This window comes from Typopeltis vanoorti, chromosome 21 (assembly GCF_054136105.1).
Source record: "Typopeltis vanoorti isolate ZY-2024b chromosome 21, IOZ_Tvanoo_1.0, whole genome shotgun sequence".
Classification (NCBI taxonomy): domain Eukaryota; kingdom Metazoa; phylum Arthropoda; class Arachnida; order Uropygi; family Thelyphonidae; genus Typopeltis; species Typopeltis vanoorti.
Window position 1 is genome coordinate 11,321,177 of NC_143569.1, and position 20,032 is coordinate 11,341,208.

General features: G+C 33.9%; 1 protein-coding gene across 2 annotated transcripts in view; it reads left to right on the forward strand.

The window, feature by feature from the left end:
• Positions 1 to 20,032, forward strand: part of LOC150094621 (14-3-3 protein zeta) — an 82,012-nt gene that overhangs the window by 39,617 nt on the left and 22,363 nt on the right. The window contains exon 4 of one of the 2 annotated variants that reach the window (XM_090411479.1): positions 11,406 to 11,569. In XM_090411479.1, coding sequence (XP_090267605.1) covers positions 11,406 to 11,569 — 164 coding nt within the window. Of the gene's footprint in view, positions 1 to 11,405; positions 11,570 to 11,610; positions 11,775 to 20,032 lie in introns of both variants that reach the window. The other variant, XM_090411478.1, reaches the window with a different exon arrangement.

Genomic DNA, 20,032 nt, shown 5'->3' on the forward strand with positions numbered 1-20,032 from the left:
TATATATATATATATATATGAAAGAATAACCTTAGTGAGCAGATATAACATTTCTATCTTTGCCCAGCTTATTGCTCTTGTAAATTAACTGTAATGTAGGCATTTATATCTATTTCTCGTTATATTTGCTGTATCTATCTATATTAGCTTTTTAAAACATTATAAATTGGATCAATTTGGCTGCCTCTTAACAGTAATTGCAAAAATGTCTTGGCATGGTCACTTGAACCAGTCTAACAAATTTGTGTGTGTACTATTACACAGAAAACTGACCATTGCAAAGTAAGTGATTAGCTATTTCTGAATTATTGAAAAATCAGCTTAAATGCTATAGTTTCATATACATATGAAACTATTGTATTATATAATAGGAAATCCTTGCTTAACGTGGTTAATTAAACCATCAATTAATCTGTGTTAAACAAATACAATGAACAATAGGAATAATTGTAATTCATCCATCAGTTAGCGTAAATTTAGAAAAAAAATTACTGTATAAGCTCTATTAGAGGATAAAATTATCAAACTTAATAAAAATCAATTGTTTAAATTTTTATTTAATGTCTAAACATTTGATTGAGCTAATTTTTTACAAAAAAAAATTAAGGAAAGTTGTGTGAATCATGCTTGCCTTTTTAATCTTGTCGTGCGGATTTCGAAGCCTCATTCCATATCAGGATCAGCATCAAACAAAATTTCCTTAGCATGATCATTGCGATTGAAAACTAGCTGAAGTTCTTTTGCAGTTTGCTTCTTAATCGTAACATTCTCTTCTTGTTCACACTCCTTATCTTCTTCGTATATACGCTGTTCTTCTAGTTGAAGGAGATCATTCTCGCTTAACTGTTCTGAATTGGAATTGAAGCAAGTTTCTCAAATCTTCGTTATCCAAGTTCTTTTCCAATTGTGCCGATTTCTTCAATAATGTTAGATCTTGGGTTTTGTGCCAGATAAACTAATATAGGCTTGAGTTTAAAGTAGCCTTCTGCATTGGCTCCTAATAAAAGCATAAGACTATCTTTAGATACTTTGTATCCTAGTTGAGATGCTTCAGTTTTAGTTAGGAATGTTTTTGTTGGCATAAGCTTCTAAAAAGAGACCAATTTCGTCAACATTGAATATTTGCTGATCGTCAAAACCACCCTCCTGAATTATCCTTTGCCAATTCTTCAGGAAACATGGCTGTAGAATCTTTATCTGCACTAGCAGATTCCCAAGTTAATATTACGTTATGCAGTCCAGTTCAAATTTTAAAATGGTCAAACCATCCTAAACTCATAGTAAAGCTTTCACATTCCTCTTGAAATTTGGTCTCTTTCAAAGAGGTAAAAATATTGAGAGCTTTTGCCTTGATATTCCCTGTACTAAGAGCCATTCTTTTTTGGTTATAATCCCCAATTCAGAATGACAAGGCTTTTCATCTCGACCATTAAATGTCTTCTATTTTGGGTGATCTGTATCCTTAAAGAAGCAGTAGCAGCTTTTCCTTGTTCTTTGTATTCTCTGCTCTTATTTAATATATTCCAAACAGTAGACTCGCTGTATGCCAGTGTCTTGCACAAACATTGTATTACTAGCGCCACTTTCATGTCTTCTTAATGACTTCCAGCTTTTTTTGCCAACAAATAAATTTCACATCGCATAAAATTTTGCATAGTGTAAAACCATCACATTAACCGATTAATCACTTGCATAAAGAGGGAAATAGTGTCATTTTACTCAGTCGTGCTAACTGATTATCGCACACATCGAATTCACGTTAAGCGAGGTTTTCTTGTACATGCTACACCCATGAGATTGCTGCTTTTTACTTAAAAGGACTTTTCACCTTGAGTTAGTCCTTGTAAGTGAACTGCAATTATTTGAAAGTTAACTAATTATGAAGTCTCTTCCCTGTTTTTAAAACGAAATATTTTCTAATTTATTTTAAATTAGTATTTTAATTACAAAATACAAGCACACCTTTATGGCCTTCGTATAGTGAAGGTATGCAAGTTCTTTTCACTAAGCTTTGATATTTTCCAGGTCTACCTACTCACTGATGAGACCTCAAAAAAGGTTGAAACCGGTCTGGGTAGTGATCTCCCCTCATAATGTAATGACAGTATTACATCTCCTAGGAGCTGTGTTTTACATTATGAGAGAATATCAAGAATAGTGAGGGAGCTTGCTCCACCTTTACTTCGAATTGCCTTCGCCGATAGTTTTTCGGCATTGAAACTCATAGATCGTAGTTATTGATCTTGAGTTTCACTTACTGGCTATAAAACAATATAGGATTCTTATCCATTTAATATCGAAATATTTTCTGTTTGTATAATAGGCACACCCACTATATGAGTATTTATTAATAGTACCTGCATTTGTGGTTCTCATGGCTGTGTTCCAACTCATTCCCCACTAAGTTGATGACTACATTAGTTTTATTTTTTAGCATGTTATGACTGTTTTGCTTCAAAATAGGTATAGAATCTGTTTGTAGAAATTAAAGCTATTATAATCTAAAATGTTTGCCTTTAGTATTTAAGTCATCTTTAGTAGTTAATGATAGAAAACAAGTGTATTATTACAGTATCCATATCCAAATCTGAAGATGATTAGTAATCCAGCTCTTGTGCATAATAAAAAGCTAGAAATTTTATTACTAGCAGTAAACCAGATGTTAAAATGGATATTAAGTTTATTCATAGTGATAAGTGATGTTCTCATTTCCTCAATATGCAAAAGATGACTACTACTGTTATAAAGAATTGTAGATTATGAAGCAAGAAGCATACTGAAATAACTTATGCAAAAAGAAGTGATATGAAAGTCTTGAAACAGATTGGCAACAGAAAGTATTTTTATAGTTAAAACAAAAACTTAACCCTCTTGTGAAGAGCTTAGCAATTCAATTCAACCAGGATCCTCTAGTTTGCAAACAACTCCATGAGGTAGAGGATTAAGAAATGGAGATAAGGATGAGATGGTGATGGATAATGTGTTTAGTTTTTCTGTCTTGGTTTTCCAGCTAATCCTAAACCAACAATTTAAATTGTCTTTTTTTATATTTTGTATATGCTTTCCCTGTATAAGTATCATTTTTTGCATTTTTGGTGTCACATGTTTACATTGCAACTTTTGTATTTTTTGTGGTAAATTATGAGTTTATATAGAACATAACATGCTTTCCATTAGCATGGACTTCAAGTTTTTTTATGGAACTTTGGTCTACACTATAAGCAGATTTCACTGGCAGTGGTCATTTTTTGCTCTCCATTATCCATTCGTGAGACTATCTATTTTTAAGTAGTATTTTTCAGTCTTACATAGACTTTATTTGTTGCATTGTGTTTAGCATTCCTTATCAAAAATTTTGAGAGCTATTACAGTGCTGGAGGAGAGTAGTGACTTTGTAATTAAACTAATATGGAAGTTTAAGCATTTCAAATTTAACGTTTATCTCTAGTACACACTAGGGACTATATAACTCATACTACAGCATCTAACTCTGTCAGTAAGACCTTAGTGGGGTGGGGAGTTAAAATTATTATATCAATAACTAATTGGCTGGCATTCATTAGATTTAAGTGACCCATCTGTTACTTTTAGGTGGCCAGAGAACATACTCATATTACTGGAATGTTATCAGCCAGTTTGTTTTGAGTAGTTTGATATTATTTAATGTTTGCCACATTACTGTTTTTATGGCTTTATAGTAAACTTGTAGTACATCAATACTGTGAGCTAAGTGGGTTTTTAAACTTCATTCAGAAATTCCTCCCTGCAGACCAAACTTTTCAGGCCTTTAGTAAGCAGGATGGTCTTTCACTTAACAGTGACACTAGTATCTTTCCAGTGACAGTTGCATATGTCCATGTCCACAGTGGGATTTTGAGCACAGCCTGTTGATTAAACAGTAAGTATGCCAACAAGCACCTCCTTTAGCACAATTGGAAAAACAATGTGACACTGCACCCTGAGAAGACCATTGATTGAATACTGCAGCTGATTTTCTCGTAGTGTTGAGGAATCTTTGTGGGCTTTTTTTTTTTAGTGGAAATTGAGTTGATCTTTTATGTAGAGGTATCGGGATGTTTTTTCCATCTTGCATACAAGAAAATCAGCTGCAGTATTCACATAATTCACAGAAAATTTTCTGATGGGCATTGGATGGCATTGTATGTTGGTGGTTAGTGCTACTATAGGATTAAATGGTGGATACGGTGTAGTTTCTCCTCACAATGAATCCTGGAAGGTGTCATGTAATAATAATTTAAGTTGCAAAGCAGTTAGACTTGGTATCCACTATACAGGTTTCATACTATTTTGTATGCCACTTAGAATCTTTAAGTTAATTATACTGAAAACTGTTTGTTTGGCTTCAAATTTGCTTTCTTGGAATCAATTCATCTGGATGCTGGAGTTGAAAGAAGATGGCTGTCCATGTTATGATCTTTAAACCACTATTTCTGTGATGTGGATTGATTAGTGCTTTGTTTTGGTATGATAAGGTGTTACTCTTCCAGTAAATTCTGTAAATATATCAAGTATATGATAAGCATACTTGATTTTCCATTTTTATTGACTGATTGTCTTCTTCTGGTATTAGTATTATACATCCTTTGTACATCTGGATTTGGTACAATCCTGGGTTCATCAGGGAAGTAAGGTATCTTGAGTTCATTTATCTCTGATTTTGTAGACCTTACAGAAATGAGGTTATTTGTGAAATGGCTTATTTTTTTTGGAATATATCTTTGTACTTGGATTAGCAATGGCTTTGTGAAATTTTCTTGTTAAGAATTTGGATTTTTCGCAGTAAGCGTTGTTTATAGATGCTATTTGTTTTGCTCTTCATTATCAACTAGCAAACATTTGAAAGTGGAGACATTCGCTTGCTATTTTATATATAAGATCTGATAATGTTGGAGTCTTGACAAGTAACAGACTGATTTGGAGGAAAATTGTAGATAGGAAGTTAGTAATGATGTAATTTTTTCATGTAGTACTGTCATCCTGTACACCCCTTGAGGGTACATGGCAGGAATTTGATGATGATGACATTCACTTGCTGAGTTGTCCCTATTTAAAAAAAAAAAAACTTAATTAACACCATCACACTTGGCAGTGGCATGTCTGTGTGAGAGAGATACAACTTCATGTTGGAGGCTTAGTGGAATATATACAGCACTCGGAAAGAATTAAAACTGATTTTAATACTTAACAATATTTCGTCTATCACTGAGACATCTTCGGGAATTACAAAAAAACTAATGTAACACACACCCAAATACAACACAATACTAAGCTAAACATGTGGGTGACTCTAAAGTTCTATCTAAGTGGTGCATGCACCCTCTATGGGCGATTGTAGGGGGCCTAGAAACTACTGAAAATTTGGGAAACATTAATCATCAGAGATCCCACCTTACATTCTAGGCCACCTACAATCACCCATAGAGGGTGCACCACCTAGATAGGACTTTAGTCACATGCGGTTAGCTTAGTATTGTGTTGTATTTGAGTGTGTTACATTAGTTTTTTGTAATCCCTGAAGCTGTCTCAGTGACTGAGAAGAAATATTGGAAGTATTAAAATCAGTTTTAATCTTTTTTAATGTTTTCCGAGTGCTGTATATATTCCATTAAACCTCAACACTGAGAAATATCATTCTCATGCATGAGACCACAAGACCTAGAGCAAATGCTGTATGTGGGATGGGTTTGGTTAGTCTGCGGTCAAGTTTTCTGGAAGCTGAAAGTGCTATAGAAGTGATGTGATTATACCAGAAATAGTAAGAAGAGATCTGGTCTTGATTGTTCAGTTGAACATTATCAAAATTAAGTGATGAACTAAGTTTCTTGCAAGAAAGCAGTCAAAAATTGTTCTGAAAACATTTAAGGTCACCTGGCAGTTTATCCCACTGTAGGATGGTGTTTGAAGATCGGTGTTTAGCATACTTATTGTAGATCTTGAAGCTTAATGTTTGAGTACTGCAAGGTTTATCGCATACGCAGAATTTTTCTTTTTCATTTAACAAATTATGAACTCTACAACCATGTTATAAATAATTATTTTAATTTCCTGATGTTTTGACCTTCATATATTTAGGTCATCTGAAGTACACACGCACACGCACAGAGAGAGAGAGAGAGACACGAGCTAAATTACATTTCACATTGTATGCTGAAGAGACAATGATTTGATCAGTGGTTATTCTACTGACTTGACCTCTAGTAAAAATAAAATAAAATTACAATAAATAAATGAACTCATGAAAGCTATATTCTATTTAAGACATCAGAGAAACATTCTTTCATATAGATAGTTTTGCTAGTAAAAATGATGTCCTAATTTAATGTGACAATTGTATTAGATTTAGGATCCTGGATTATCTATGGTCCTATTTATAATTAACTCTTAGGGAGAAAGGTTAAGTGGGTAGAATATGTGCCTTCCATATGCTACAGATTTTTAGACCATTATTATTGTTCATTCCAATGTGCATAAAGATGTTTCACATCAAAAACTTAACAAATAGATCTGATCTTAAATGTCACAGGAGATAATATGAATACTTGCCATTACCTAGTAATAGCACATATCAAGCTGAGTCAAGTGCAGAAATTTTATATCAAAGTGTAAAGATGTAATCTAGAGAATATAATATTTACTTACAATTGAAAAGTACAGTCATTCCCTGACTAATGAGGTATGAAACTTAAGACCACTCACTTGTGCTGGCCATCCCATAATACTACCTTATAGTAGTCAATTAATACATTGACTACTACCTTGCACCTGTATTCTATGGACTAAGGTATTATTACTGCCTTCAAAGCATATTTTTTATAATATACTGTACTTCTGCTCAGAATAATGCTGCTATTTAAGACAAGAAAACTGCCATACATTTGGAGGGAATATATCTTGCATCCTACAAAGAATCTACTATGCAGTGAAGTGGTGTCAGCAGAGTGTATCATTTCGTATTTGGAAGAGGGGACAGAAAATGTATGTTTATACATTTACATTATTCAAAAGCCTTTGATTTAGAGTAGAAGTTGACAAAGAAGATAGTAGTTGTTAGAAACTGGAAGAATTCCCAAATGAAAACCTCAGAACTATAAATACAAAGTTGTACAAGAATAAGAAAAACAATTTAAGTATATATAGTGGGAAAAAACCAAACTTTTATTGATGGTATCTCTATATAAGTTACATAGATCTGGAAAAGGCACATAACATGGAGCCCAGAGAAAAGATTCTCAAAATGCTACAATTATATGGTGTAAATGGAACATTTATGTAAAGCAATACATTTCTATATTTAAGTTATACATTAGCAGTTGGAATTGAAGAAATCAGAAGATGGTTTGATATAAACTCTGGTGTAAGACAAAAGAACAATCTCCACTCTTCTCCATCATCTGTTGGTTCACGTTACAAATGTGGCATTAACCACCTTACCGGCCATTAAAGACCCAAATACACATCCTCAAAAGCTTCGTATCCATAAATTTCAATATAATATCAATGGTATTACAATTTTAATATGCACTTCGCATCCATAGAAATGTGGACGTATATACGTCCTGGCCGGTAGAGTGGTTAATACCAGGTTTAATTGGAGGTATCAAACTTGTCTCTTTGCCCCTGAAGACCCCCAAGTGTGATACATGTGGGGGTCTTCAGGGGATACGTGGCAATTTTTGGTTGTGCATCATTAACGCATGGAATCATTATATTTCTCAACAAATAGTGCAATTAGAGACAACTGGGATAAAAATGGCACTTACTAATGAATCGCATCTCCCTTCCAACAGAAACTGCTGTATAGATTCGAGCAAAACCGTATGTTGCTGGTGCAACATATGGTTTTGCTTGACACCACTCTGTCATGAACGTGTTAAAATTAAGAAATATATAGTGAATGTATTTCAGATATTATGGAATTCAGTTGAAGAGAAATAGCATTTCAACTCAACTGTTGAAATGCTAATTTGTCTTTGGTTTGCGCGATCTTTTGTTAATACCGCACCAATCATGTGCATTTCTTCATAGCTGCTTTACGTATCTCAAGTCTTGTAAATTACTGGTAATTTTTGCTTGAGATAATGGGAAAATAAGATGAAGCTATTTGGGTGGATGACTGATGATGCACACAATGAAACTGTTCTCAATGTCTGAAGTAGCGATAGTAAGTAGGGGCTTCTTGGTAAGTTGCACTGTTTGCAGTTTTTTTTTTTTTTTCTGAAAAACTTTAGTTTCCGAAAATCCCCGCATATATTTCTCACCATTTTTTAGCTTTAATTTTGGCAAAAAAGTGAGAGTTATATTTGAGTAAATACGGTATTTTTTTTTTAGCTTTCAGATTCTTAAGTATGGATTATTGGTTAATGGTTGGATTTATAAACCCCACAAAAGAGAGCAATATAGCAAATACAAGTAGCTGTAAGCAACAAGAAAACGTTGATATGGGTGTGTCATCTGACATCTCTAGAGAACCAACTAGGAAGAAGATGAAAAATCTTCCTGAGTATGATATGAATTACCGTACTTGAAATGTGGATTTTCATGGACGGGAAATGAAGAGGAACCTATTCCAAATTTTGTTCTATTAAAAATAAATCATTTTTGTTTACATGAACATATAAATTCAAATAAAATAGACATTTACAATGAAATATACTTTTTTTATTATTTGATAAGGGGGTACTTGGTAATCGTGAAAATTTAAGAAGGGGTACGCAGATATCTGAAGTTTGAGAAACACTGGTGTAGATGATGATTTACTTGTAAAAACATCCCGTGCAAGTCTCCAGGATTTTCTGATTAAAACGAATAACTGTAACAAATTTGGAATGAAAGTGGGCAGTGTAAAGATCAACTGTGAAAACTTTGAGAAATGTATAGCACAAGTAAAATACTTCAGCTATTTATATGGAAATGGTAAGGTAAAAGAATAAGTAAAGCTGGTAATGGTGTAGAGCCATTTTAATAAATTTATTTGGAATAAGAGGTTAGCCAAAACACTAGCAGTATACAAGAGTGTTCATAATACCAGTTTTAAGTCATGGATCTGAGAGCAGGGCTAGAAATAAATGAAGCACTTGATCAAAGATTAGACCATAGATTTGAGAGTTCTGAGGAAGATTAGGAGATTGGGTAGAATCCTATTCAAAATGAAGATATTAGGAAGGAACATGGCATTGTTAGCAAGAATGTGTGAGTATGACTGATCTAATGTAGTATGGTAACTCAAACATATAGGAAATGCTAGGGAAACATCTTTGATGGCAGAAAAAACAAAGGAAGACCATGATCTAGGTGGATTGATTCAGTCAGAAGTGATTAGAAAATCAAAATGTTAGATAAAACAATGTTCATATGGAAGAAAATTGTTGATAGGAGTTTAGTAATAATACAAACTGAAACATGTAGCACTGTCATAGTAGCTTGTGTACCCTTTGAGGGTATGTAGCAGAAAGTTGATGCCTCTGTTTTAATAAAGCAATCTTTTTTTTGCAAATAGACCCCCCCCACCTCAATATGAAGAGATTTAGCAAATAAATGTAAGCTGCAGTTACTTGCTACAGAAAAGAAAAGGCAAGCTGTGCAGACTAAGTTGAATGCAATGCACATTTTTAAAGAACCCTACTATTGCTGTCATTCAATCCCTGAAGATGACCCTAAATCTTTCAAAAGCATGTGCTGAATCATACTCGGAACACTAAGCACTTCCTGAATTTGAAGAATTTGTGGTTGACTTAGCCTTTCCTGCCTCCTCTGATAAATCCAGTTAAAGTAATACCTTTGTAGAATTACTTTTGCTCCATGTATTTCCAGTTGATTATTTTGCTGGTAAGTGCATAGAAGCACTGCACACTAGTTCCATTATTTATTGCAATGCTGTATAATAATTTTATATTACAATTTGTTGGATTATTTCACTATAAACAGTAAAATTAGTTAAATGGAATAAAACAGACCTATATGTTTTAGCATTCATCCTTGTTTATTAGTAACATATCCTAATAGTTCATATAGCAATTTCAGCCTTACTAAGCAAAAGATCAGTCCTAATTCCTATAGAACTAATGCTATTGCAAATGTGCAAAAGCACAACACTTCATGATCATCAGTGGTTCTAACACTGATACTTTTTTAAGTATTAGTGTTAGAACTTTTGTTCTAATAGTTTTGTGCCCACAACCTTCCAAGTAGCCTTGGATTTCATAATTAATTTTGAGGATAAGGTGGTTTGTCCTATGCTTACAATATTCTTTTTGTCTGTAATAACCTAGTGACCTAAAGTTTGATATGAGATAGTCTAACTGTAGTTACCTAACTAAATGTCAGTAACCTTCACGGGTATTCATATTCCTGGGAATAGAGGGTAGATTAGTTTTTTTTTACTCGCTAGTGCAAAGTTTTGCTATAGTAACCATCTAATAGCACAATGTTAGTGGAATTGCTGCCGAACTTCCTAAAACTGGAGCAGAACACCGTCTGACAATTGAGATTCATAACTGGTTTTAAAATTGCGAAAAGAGGAAATTCTGATTGGATATAAGCTACAATATAACAACTGAAATAAAAAATTACACCTAGTATTAATTATACCTAAACACTTCTTGAAGATATGATTAAAAATTATAAATAGGCATATGCCAATATATGAAGATGTGCTATGAGGTGCAAAAGTCACTACACATCTCCCAAAAAATATATATATATCTAAATGTGATACAACTATGTAATTGCAACACCTTCTGCAATTGCACTTTCTGTAGGGAATATTTAATCAAGTTTGGAAAATCTAGACTTCACCAAGGAGATCCTCTCACCATCCTTTTCTAACCAAGCATTGAGAAAGACATCAGCAACTATAGAAATAATATATCCTTCATGAGACTAAAGTTAAATTCTATGAAAAACTTCACATTTATGGAACTGTTTCTCGTTGGAAATATTTTAGTTTTTAACAAAGTTAATAACATGAGCTACTATCCTTAATTCACAATAGATATAATTTTTGTAAATCAGTGCTTCTGGAAAAAGCAATGCATTTGATATTCCATTCTACTGTTTAGTCCCTTTTGCTTTAATTTAGTGCTGTTTCATTAAAATCAGAATTCTGATTGTGGAAATGTTTTTAGTATTTTCTTCCCATTACATTAAAACAAGCTAATCTTAAAAGTGCAACTCAAAGTGGATATTGTTGCCTCTTGTGCCAAAATGCATTTTTAGAAGCTTGTTATGGTCTAGAATGTTTTAAACTGTAATGTTTAAGAACATACTGCACAAGTTCTCTTGGTCATTCAAGAGGAGGAGTGGGGGGTACATAAGTAAAATAATCTGTATTCTAGATAAGTTTTGATTAGATGTTCATTTTGACAGTATCTTATTTCATCTCTTAGGTGTTGTTGAAGAGTCACAGAAAGCATACCAAGAAGCATTTGATATCAGTAAAAGTAAAATGCAGCCTACACACCCTATCAGATTGGGTCTGGCACTAAACTTCTCAGTGTTCTATTATGAAATACTGAATTCTCCTGACAAGGCATGTCAGTTGGCAAAACAGGTATGAATGAAATTTTATTTTTATTTTTATTTTTTGTGCAGGTGTTATTGAAGAGTCGCAGAAAGCATATCAAGAAGCTTTTGATATCAGTAAGAGTAAAATGCAGCCAACTCATCCTATCCGATTGGGTCTTGCTCTCAACTTTTCTGTATTTTATTATGAAATACTCAGTGCACCAGACAGAGCCTGTCATTTGGCAAAGCAGGTAAAACAGAAGACTTATTTTGAGCTTAAATCCCTGAATAATTCATAACAATTAAACAGAGAGCTGATCACTAACTGTATGCAGCATGAACTAATATTGACTGCATAATTTAATTAGAAATTAAACTTGGACAACTAACTTCATTTCTCTTCAATGATTAATCAATTTTTAAAGTAGTAGTAATTCATTGCAAATCATATTTAAATATGAAACTTGTATTATTATTATTATAATTATTACAGATTTGTCTATCTGAATTGTATATTATTGAATCACATAAATTGCCTATTATTCATGCTTGTAGGTGATCCTTCTAGTCTTTTCACCAAGTTCCTGGGATCAAAGTAACAATTATTCATTAGTATGGTGCTTTAAAAAGTTCAAAGCATTGGATTGAATGCTGTTCCCACCCACAAGAGGTTATATGCTAACCTATAGCACATTTTGCACCATGGGTGGGCTAATGTTTTTTTTTTTTTCCAGAAATCCTAATCTTGAGACCACTTCAGACCATTAGCCCTCTTACTTAGGGCCTTTACAGTGTGGCTTACTTAGGGCTTCTCACACTGTGCAGTGAATTTCATCTTCACTTGAAGATAATTGCAAACATCCATTGCTGGATTCAAACCCCAACAGCCTGTTGGTTGGAGATCAAGTACACTAACAGCCAACCAGACTGGTCATATATACGTAGATTTGTCCTATCAACCTCCCAGTTTTTCTGAAATCAAAATTATGAAGTACCAGTTGCATTTAATCTGAACTGGCATCAATGCAGTTTTGTATTTAAAAATTAAATATATGCTGGATTCAAACAGAAATACTTTATTTCTATGCAAGAAATATTCTGATGGGATCATTTGTCATATCACCAGTACCTTGTAAGTTAGAGATCAGTGTTTTTCAGAGCTCTGCACGGTTTGTCAAATGGGTATTGTGAACAAAGCTGTAGATAGGATTATTAGTAAGAAAATAGGTAATTTATGTGTAGGAGAAAGAGGATAGGTGATGGAAAAGTATTCTAAGGCACTCTTACATTTCTGGAGAAGCTTGATGAGAAGGCGTAATCCACTGTGGCATATAATAAAGAAAGCTTGCTATCCAATAAGAGGCTGATGGGTAGGATGACAATTGACTTAGTGAGCCTTGATGTCAGACATGAGCAAATAAATGCTCTGGAAATATAAAGAGTGAAGCACATGTTTCTCCAAACCTTCCTAGTGCATGTGTTCAATGATCATGTTAGCCATAACATGCACCAGAAAGGTTTGGAGATTAGCTGCTCCATTTTCTTGGAGAGGATTTGGGCAATACATTATTCCATGCATTGAAATAAGTGCCAGCTAAATATAAAAGATTACAGTGATGATATCAGACAGGTGTTAGTTTGGGAGCATGTTTTGAATGCAGTTGAAGAAATGTAGGAATTGGGAAAGTTAAGTGTGCTATTTTAGTGTTGTTCTGATTTTTTCCAAAAAACTACAGGAGACATATGGTGTGCTGTTTTTGGAATGGTAGCTAATTTATGATGGTCATTTAATTTATCTGTTCACCTGCACTTTCACCTCTCGTGAATAAGAGGCGGAACTGCAGGTAAACAAAAATTACTCAAGTTGGATAGGTGATTGCCTTTTATGAAGTAACTTGGCGAGGGTTATTTTTCATTCATTGTATGAAGGTATAAATAAAGCCACCTGAATATGCTGAATTTTTTCTTCAATGACTGGCATATTTTTTTTAAATCATCACTTGGAAAGTGTGTAGGAGTTTTGACTCCCAGAGCAGGTTTTGGTGTCTAACAGAAATAGGATTGTGCACCTTACAAAATCTCATGGGAACAAGAATTAAACCATCTCGTATGGATGGAAAAGTAAGTTTTGTGGAGTGAGGGTGCTGTTCTGCAGGACGGACAGTTGGCGAGCTTCTGTCACAGTGACACATGCATATTTTATACATGTGTCACTGTGACAATCTTCAATTTTACCTTTAACTTTAGGTCTAATTTAGTCATATGCATTGTACTTATTTTACAGTAGTTAAAAAAATTGTAGAAATATAACAAGGATCTCTATTTAAGTTTGCAAATCTTAAACAGATGCATCGACCCAATAGAAAAACACTTTAAAACATCAATTTTATGGTGTTAGACATACATATACACAACATATATTTTCATTTTCTGTTTAATGTATTAGTTGTTAATCCACCACCTACAGTCTCACTTCTATGGTCAGTTCACCTTTTTATCGGATGAAAAACTTAGTTTCCAGTGGAAACCTCATCTCTATAGATTGGCTGACCAGCCTTTAGCTCAAAAGCCCTTATAAAGGTTGTTTGCATTCCAGACAGAATTTGAGCTTTTCCAGCCAAATGATTAAACTATGGAGTTGTCAAATGTTTTTTTTTTTTGTGTGTGTCATCTTAATTCACAAAATGCTTCTTTCCGTTGCTATTTGGAATGTTATTAGATTCCTGATATGTGCTCTTTAGGACTGCGCAGGATACTATAATACCACTTTATTATAAACTTCCAGTCAGCAGCTTTGTTCCAAATTTATCTGCACTGTATTGGCTCATGAATATTGTCAATCATATGTTTTACTCTTTTAACAGCATCACTTCCCTAGAACTGAGTCTTGTGGATCTTTCTTGGCATCAAATAACTATTTGGCTAACATTTTCTCATAATAATTAAATTATTACTGGTTCTGTTTATACATTGTACATTTTTCATATTATTCTGCCATTGATTGATCTGTTCACTCCTGATTTCTTTTTAGAATTCTTTGATCAGCTATTTTATTATAAGCAACTATCATATCCATAAATTAAAATTATTGGAAAATAAAATGAAATAAATAAAAATATTGGAAATTGTCCCTAAGTATGGGATGACGATGGTAGAAATATAATTTATATCATCTCCTTGTCTTTGTCAGGGTTCAGAGAAAAGTATCTTGTGGACGAGTCTTGGATGAAATCCATTCATGCTAAGGTTGGTAGATATCAGGGATAGTTCTTCCTGGAGATCTTGTTGATCTGTTGTAAGGAGAGAGAGGCATTGTTCTTCAGCATGTATATAATACAAAGTTTCAGAGAAATGTGGTGGCAGGAAGTGAAATGTACACATGCGGTAAACTGAGAGGTTGATACCACCATTCGGAAACTTCTTAATTAAAGTGTCCAGAAATGATAATTGGTTATCTTTTTTAAGTTCTAGAGTGAATTTGATTGTGTGATGTAGAGAGTTGATTTCGTTAAGAAAGTCGAACAGGTCCTCTTTTGTGTGGTTCCAAACAATAAAGATATCGTCCACGTATCTCCACCATACTGTGGGTTTAGGGTCTGTTTGAGATAAGATTTTACTTTCAAAATCTTCCATAAAGAGATCAGCACAAGATGGAGAGATGGGGCTACCCATTGCAAGGCCAGTCAATTGCTGATATATGGTTTTATTCCGTAAGAAAAAGTTTGATGTTAAACAATGACAGAACAGAGAAGTAATGTCTTGTGGGAACAAACTTCCTAAAACGTTGATGACTTCCTCCACAGGGATGTTAGTGAATAGAGATGTAACATCCAGGCTGGCGAGTAGATCCGTATTGGAGATCGAGATGTTGTTCAGTTTCTCAACGAAATGTTGCGAATTTCATATATAAAGAGGCCACAACAGTTGCCTGCTGTATACAAAACCTCAACAGTTCCTAATCTTACCCATGATCTGGAAGACCCTTATTAGATCTCTCAACTCGCCAGAACTGAATTACAGTGCCAACTATAGTATGTTCCTAAATAACAAGTGAGATGATGCATGCATTGTACGCACTCTGTTCTTTGTTTAATATAATTGGAATCGGTTGATTATAGTTTGTAACAGTTTTTACTTTTTAGTGCCTTACATCAGTTATGTACCCTGAAGATGCCAACAGCCTTAGTTGGTGAAACTAGTTGGCATAACATAGTTGTTTATTATATGCACTTGATCAGTATAATCCCATTAAAAGTCATTCCAGAGCTTTTTGGTCAAGAAAATTAAACCTTTTTTTAAAATGAATGGTATGTACTTGCCAGATTTCTGTTAAGGACATGTACTAGTCATTACTAACCATATTGTAACATAAATGTGTTGCACAAATTCACATGGAGAGATGACAAATAAGTCTCATTGACTGTTTATTGTTGGTAGCAATATTTTCACTCTAGTTCAGGGACAATAATGAATATACAGAGGATTTACAATAGGATGTGGTCACTGTTTAGTTTTGAGCAGGATACAGTTGAATATCATATTGATAAGTGTGTAAAAAGTTTTAAAAGAAATCAGTTGAGCAGCTTTCAAAATTAAACTGTAGACTCGGATGTTGTTCACAAAAATGCTTTGAAAACAAGCAGAGCTTGAGATTCAGTGGAAATTCATGGAGTAAACATTCATTCATCCAGGGGAATGTGATGAGATTGTCTACAAAGATAGAAAAATCAAAAGTGTAACTAAACAATACTCATGGGAGGACTTTAAAAACATAAAATATCAAAAAGGTGGCAGAATATGCTGGAGGCTTTGAAAAGCTTAGAAATTGAGGAAAGTGTACTGTAAAAGAATTTTCCTAAGTGTGAAGTAAACTCTAGATATATATTCTAGATGTGCGGAGTTACTTTGAAAGATTGCTGGATGAAACAAGCAGGCACAGCACAATGGTAGAAAACATTAAAGTGAATTGCAGTGATATCAGTACTCAAGTGGAATACCATCAAAAACCTGAAATGCAAAAAAGTAGATGATGTTTGACCACAAATGTTCAAATATAGAGCTATTCAAGTTTTATTGCAGATATATTTGCATAATTCAAAAGGCTTGGTCATAAGGATCAAATTGATTGAAGTAGAGCTTGTAGTACCCATTTATAAAAAGATAAATAAAACAATCTGAAACTTAGAGTAGTTTCCCTAATGAGTGTTTGTGGTAAGCAAATATGCAAGTATACTTGAGAGAATCTTAGAGAATAAGGTGGATTCAAGCCAAATAGCAGTTGTGGGTATTGGATTTTCAGTCATCTTTTCATGATAAATGGCAAAGTTGAAATCATGTGAATATAACAAGGATCTCTATTTGTTATGCATATCACGAAAAAGGCATGTGGCAAAGGTGCCAAGGAAAAAGCTGTTAAAAATGCTACAAATATACACCTTCTGTCCAACAAGAAACCAAACTTTTCAAAAATAGAAGAAATTAGTAGTGCCACCTGTTGTATCTTTTTTTTTTTGTTGTCAAAAGCAGCAACCTTCATTAGTGTTGTCAACTGTTTGTGACACCACTAATGCACTATTTGTTTCATTAGAAGCCGAGTTATAGTGCTAAGAGTGGCAGTGTGTTTTGACGAACGGTCAGAAAATGAGTTTCAAACAGAGGCTGCAATCGACTTGTTAAACTTGGTGAAAGTTTTACCAAAACACATCAAATGCTTCAAAAAGCATATGGCGATGAATGCTTATCCCATACTCAAGTTTACGAGTGGTTTAAGTGATTTCAAAGTAGTCGTGAGATGCATAAGGGTGACAAAAAGCCGTACCATCCAAAAACTGGACTGCGCGAAGTTAACTTCCAAAAAGTGTGTGGCTTCATCAAAGAACCTGAAATCGTCCATGAGATTGATTGAAGATGAATTGGGGATTCCAAAATCAACTGTGCACAACATTTTGACCAAGAGTTTGGGCCTTTGTAAATTGAATTCGCGATTTGTTCCCCACAAGTTGACCGACGTCAAAAAAATGTATCGAATTGAACACTGCAAGGACCTCATTAAAACCTCTCATAAGGACTCACCTTCCTTGAAACTATTGTTACTGGTGGTGAAACGTGGTGTTCTGAGTATGAGCCCAAAACGGAATGCTGAGTGGAGACCACCAGGAGGGGCATCTGAAAAAAAGTCACTTGGAGAGGTCAAAAGCAAAGACAATGCTGATTTGTTTCTATGATTTCGAGGGCATTAATCCACAAAGAATTTGTTCAGCCTGGCCAAACGGTCAATGATGAGCTTTATCTCTAAGTTTTGAAGTGATTGATAGCGAGAATTCGTCACATACGGCATAAATTTTGTGATGCAGGCAGCTGGTCACTTTTGCACGATAATACACCATCTTATCGTTTGAACATTGTGAGACAGTTTTTGAGCAAAAATCAAGTTTGTGTGTTGGATCACTCACCGTATTCATCTGATTTAGCAACATGTGATTTCTTTCTCTTCCCCCGGCTTCATTTGCCATTGAAAGGAATGCGATATGACACCATTGAAAACGATAAACAGCAGTAACCACAATCCTGAACAGTATCCCAAAAACCGATGTAAAAAAAAAACTTGTTTAACTAATTAATTGACTGTGCCACACGCTGTATCAAAGCTGAGGGAGAGTGTATTGATTGAAATAAATGACTTGAATAATTATAATTGGCCTGTGTTTTATTTTCTATCAAAAGTTCGGCCTCTTTTTGGACAGAGGGTGTATTAAACAATACATGGTCTGTACTTAAGTTCTAAATCAACACTTAGAACCGAAGGTGATGCAGGAATTTGAGTTTATCTTATCAGGTATAAGAGAAGGGTTCACATTATAGTCATGATCCAAATGGATCACAATATAAAGGAAATTGGCATTAGACATTGGAGATATTCAAATCACTCTTTACTTTATGTAGATGTTATATTCGTAATTTTTTCCCACACACAAAATATACAAGAATCTATCACACATCAGTGCCATGTGAAGTGCAGTAATGGTTAAAAAAGAAAAAAAAACGTGCTAACTTTCCCATTAAAGAGCTGTAGGTTGAAATAAACCTAGTACAAGGATTTACAGGATTTCCTTAACTAAATTGAATAACTATTATAATAAATGTGGCATGAAAAGAGGCAGCTTTGCTAATTCTGTTGTCTCTTTGCATAGTTATGCCATAGTCACTAAAAATTGGTGCCAAATAGCTGGAGTGTTCTATAGATTTGCCATTCAGGATGCATTTGATGTTTTTAGTGTTTATGCCTGTTTTGATTGTGTGTATTGCTGATTTTCATACTAAGTTTTTATTACAACAGTTATTCAGTTTGGTCGGGAATCTGGCAAACGTTTTCTAGATTTATTTAGAAGTATAACATCTGCATAAAGTAAACAGCCGAGATTAACATCTATAATTTTGATTAATTTGCAAATCAGACAAACTATCCATTAGAACACACACACACAACATAACATAACACTGATATCATGTTTAATACCACTTCCCTTCATAATATGATTCATACAGATGGTGTCTATCCTTGTCTCACACCTGATATGATATAATACCATCTTCCTCTACCTCCTTCAGTTCTAACTGCTGAATTACAAATCAAATATAAATTGTTGCATGATATAATTCTGATTTACACCATATAACTAGCATTTTTTTCGTGTATAGTTCATTCATAAATCTTATAATTCTCATTGTTTTATCTCCCTTTTTCATAGTTGAGTATCATGAGAGCTGTATTCTAATCATCTGAAATTTGAGCATTTCTACTCAAATATCATCTACTTGATCAGCTTTTTGATGTTTTTTTTATAACATCCAGTATTGCTGATTGCATTCCTGTTGAGTTTTTTTACTATCATGCTATCACTAGTTGTTTCATCTAGAATATCTTTTATCTTCAGTTTCCATAGCACCTTTTTCATCCTTGATTCCTTTTTATAGTACTCTTTCCTCCATTTCTAAGCCTTTTTTCAATAGCCTCCAGGACATTTTGCCAAACTTCTGATGATTATTATCTTCATTCTTCCAGACTTTTGTTTAGCTGCTTTTATAGTGCTTGGCTTTCTTCACTTTTTCTCTGTATTATCTAAGAACACAAGCTAGCTGTCTTATCAGAAACTTTCAATATGCTTTATTCTTTTCCTTGACTGCCTCTTGAGTCACCATGGACTTTTGAATTCTCTCTCCTTGCATATAACCTTAACACATCACTCTCTCGGGCTGAATCAGTTTACTGTTTTCTTCTGGGTTTGGTTCTTGTCTTCAAACTTGAGGATCATATCCCAAACATCAAGAATTGGACCGTCTGAATTAATGCAATGGAACCATTGCATTAATTCAGTTATTAATTTCATAATTAATAACTGAATTAATTAATGAAATTAATTCAGTTATTAATTAATAATTTTTAGTTAATTAACTCATCAATATCTGAGCATTACTTGTCAAGTACCATCTACTACAGTGCCTTTCAACA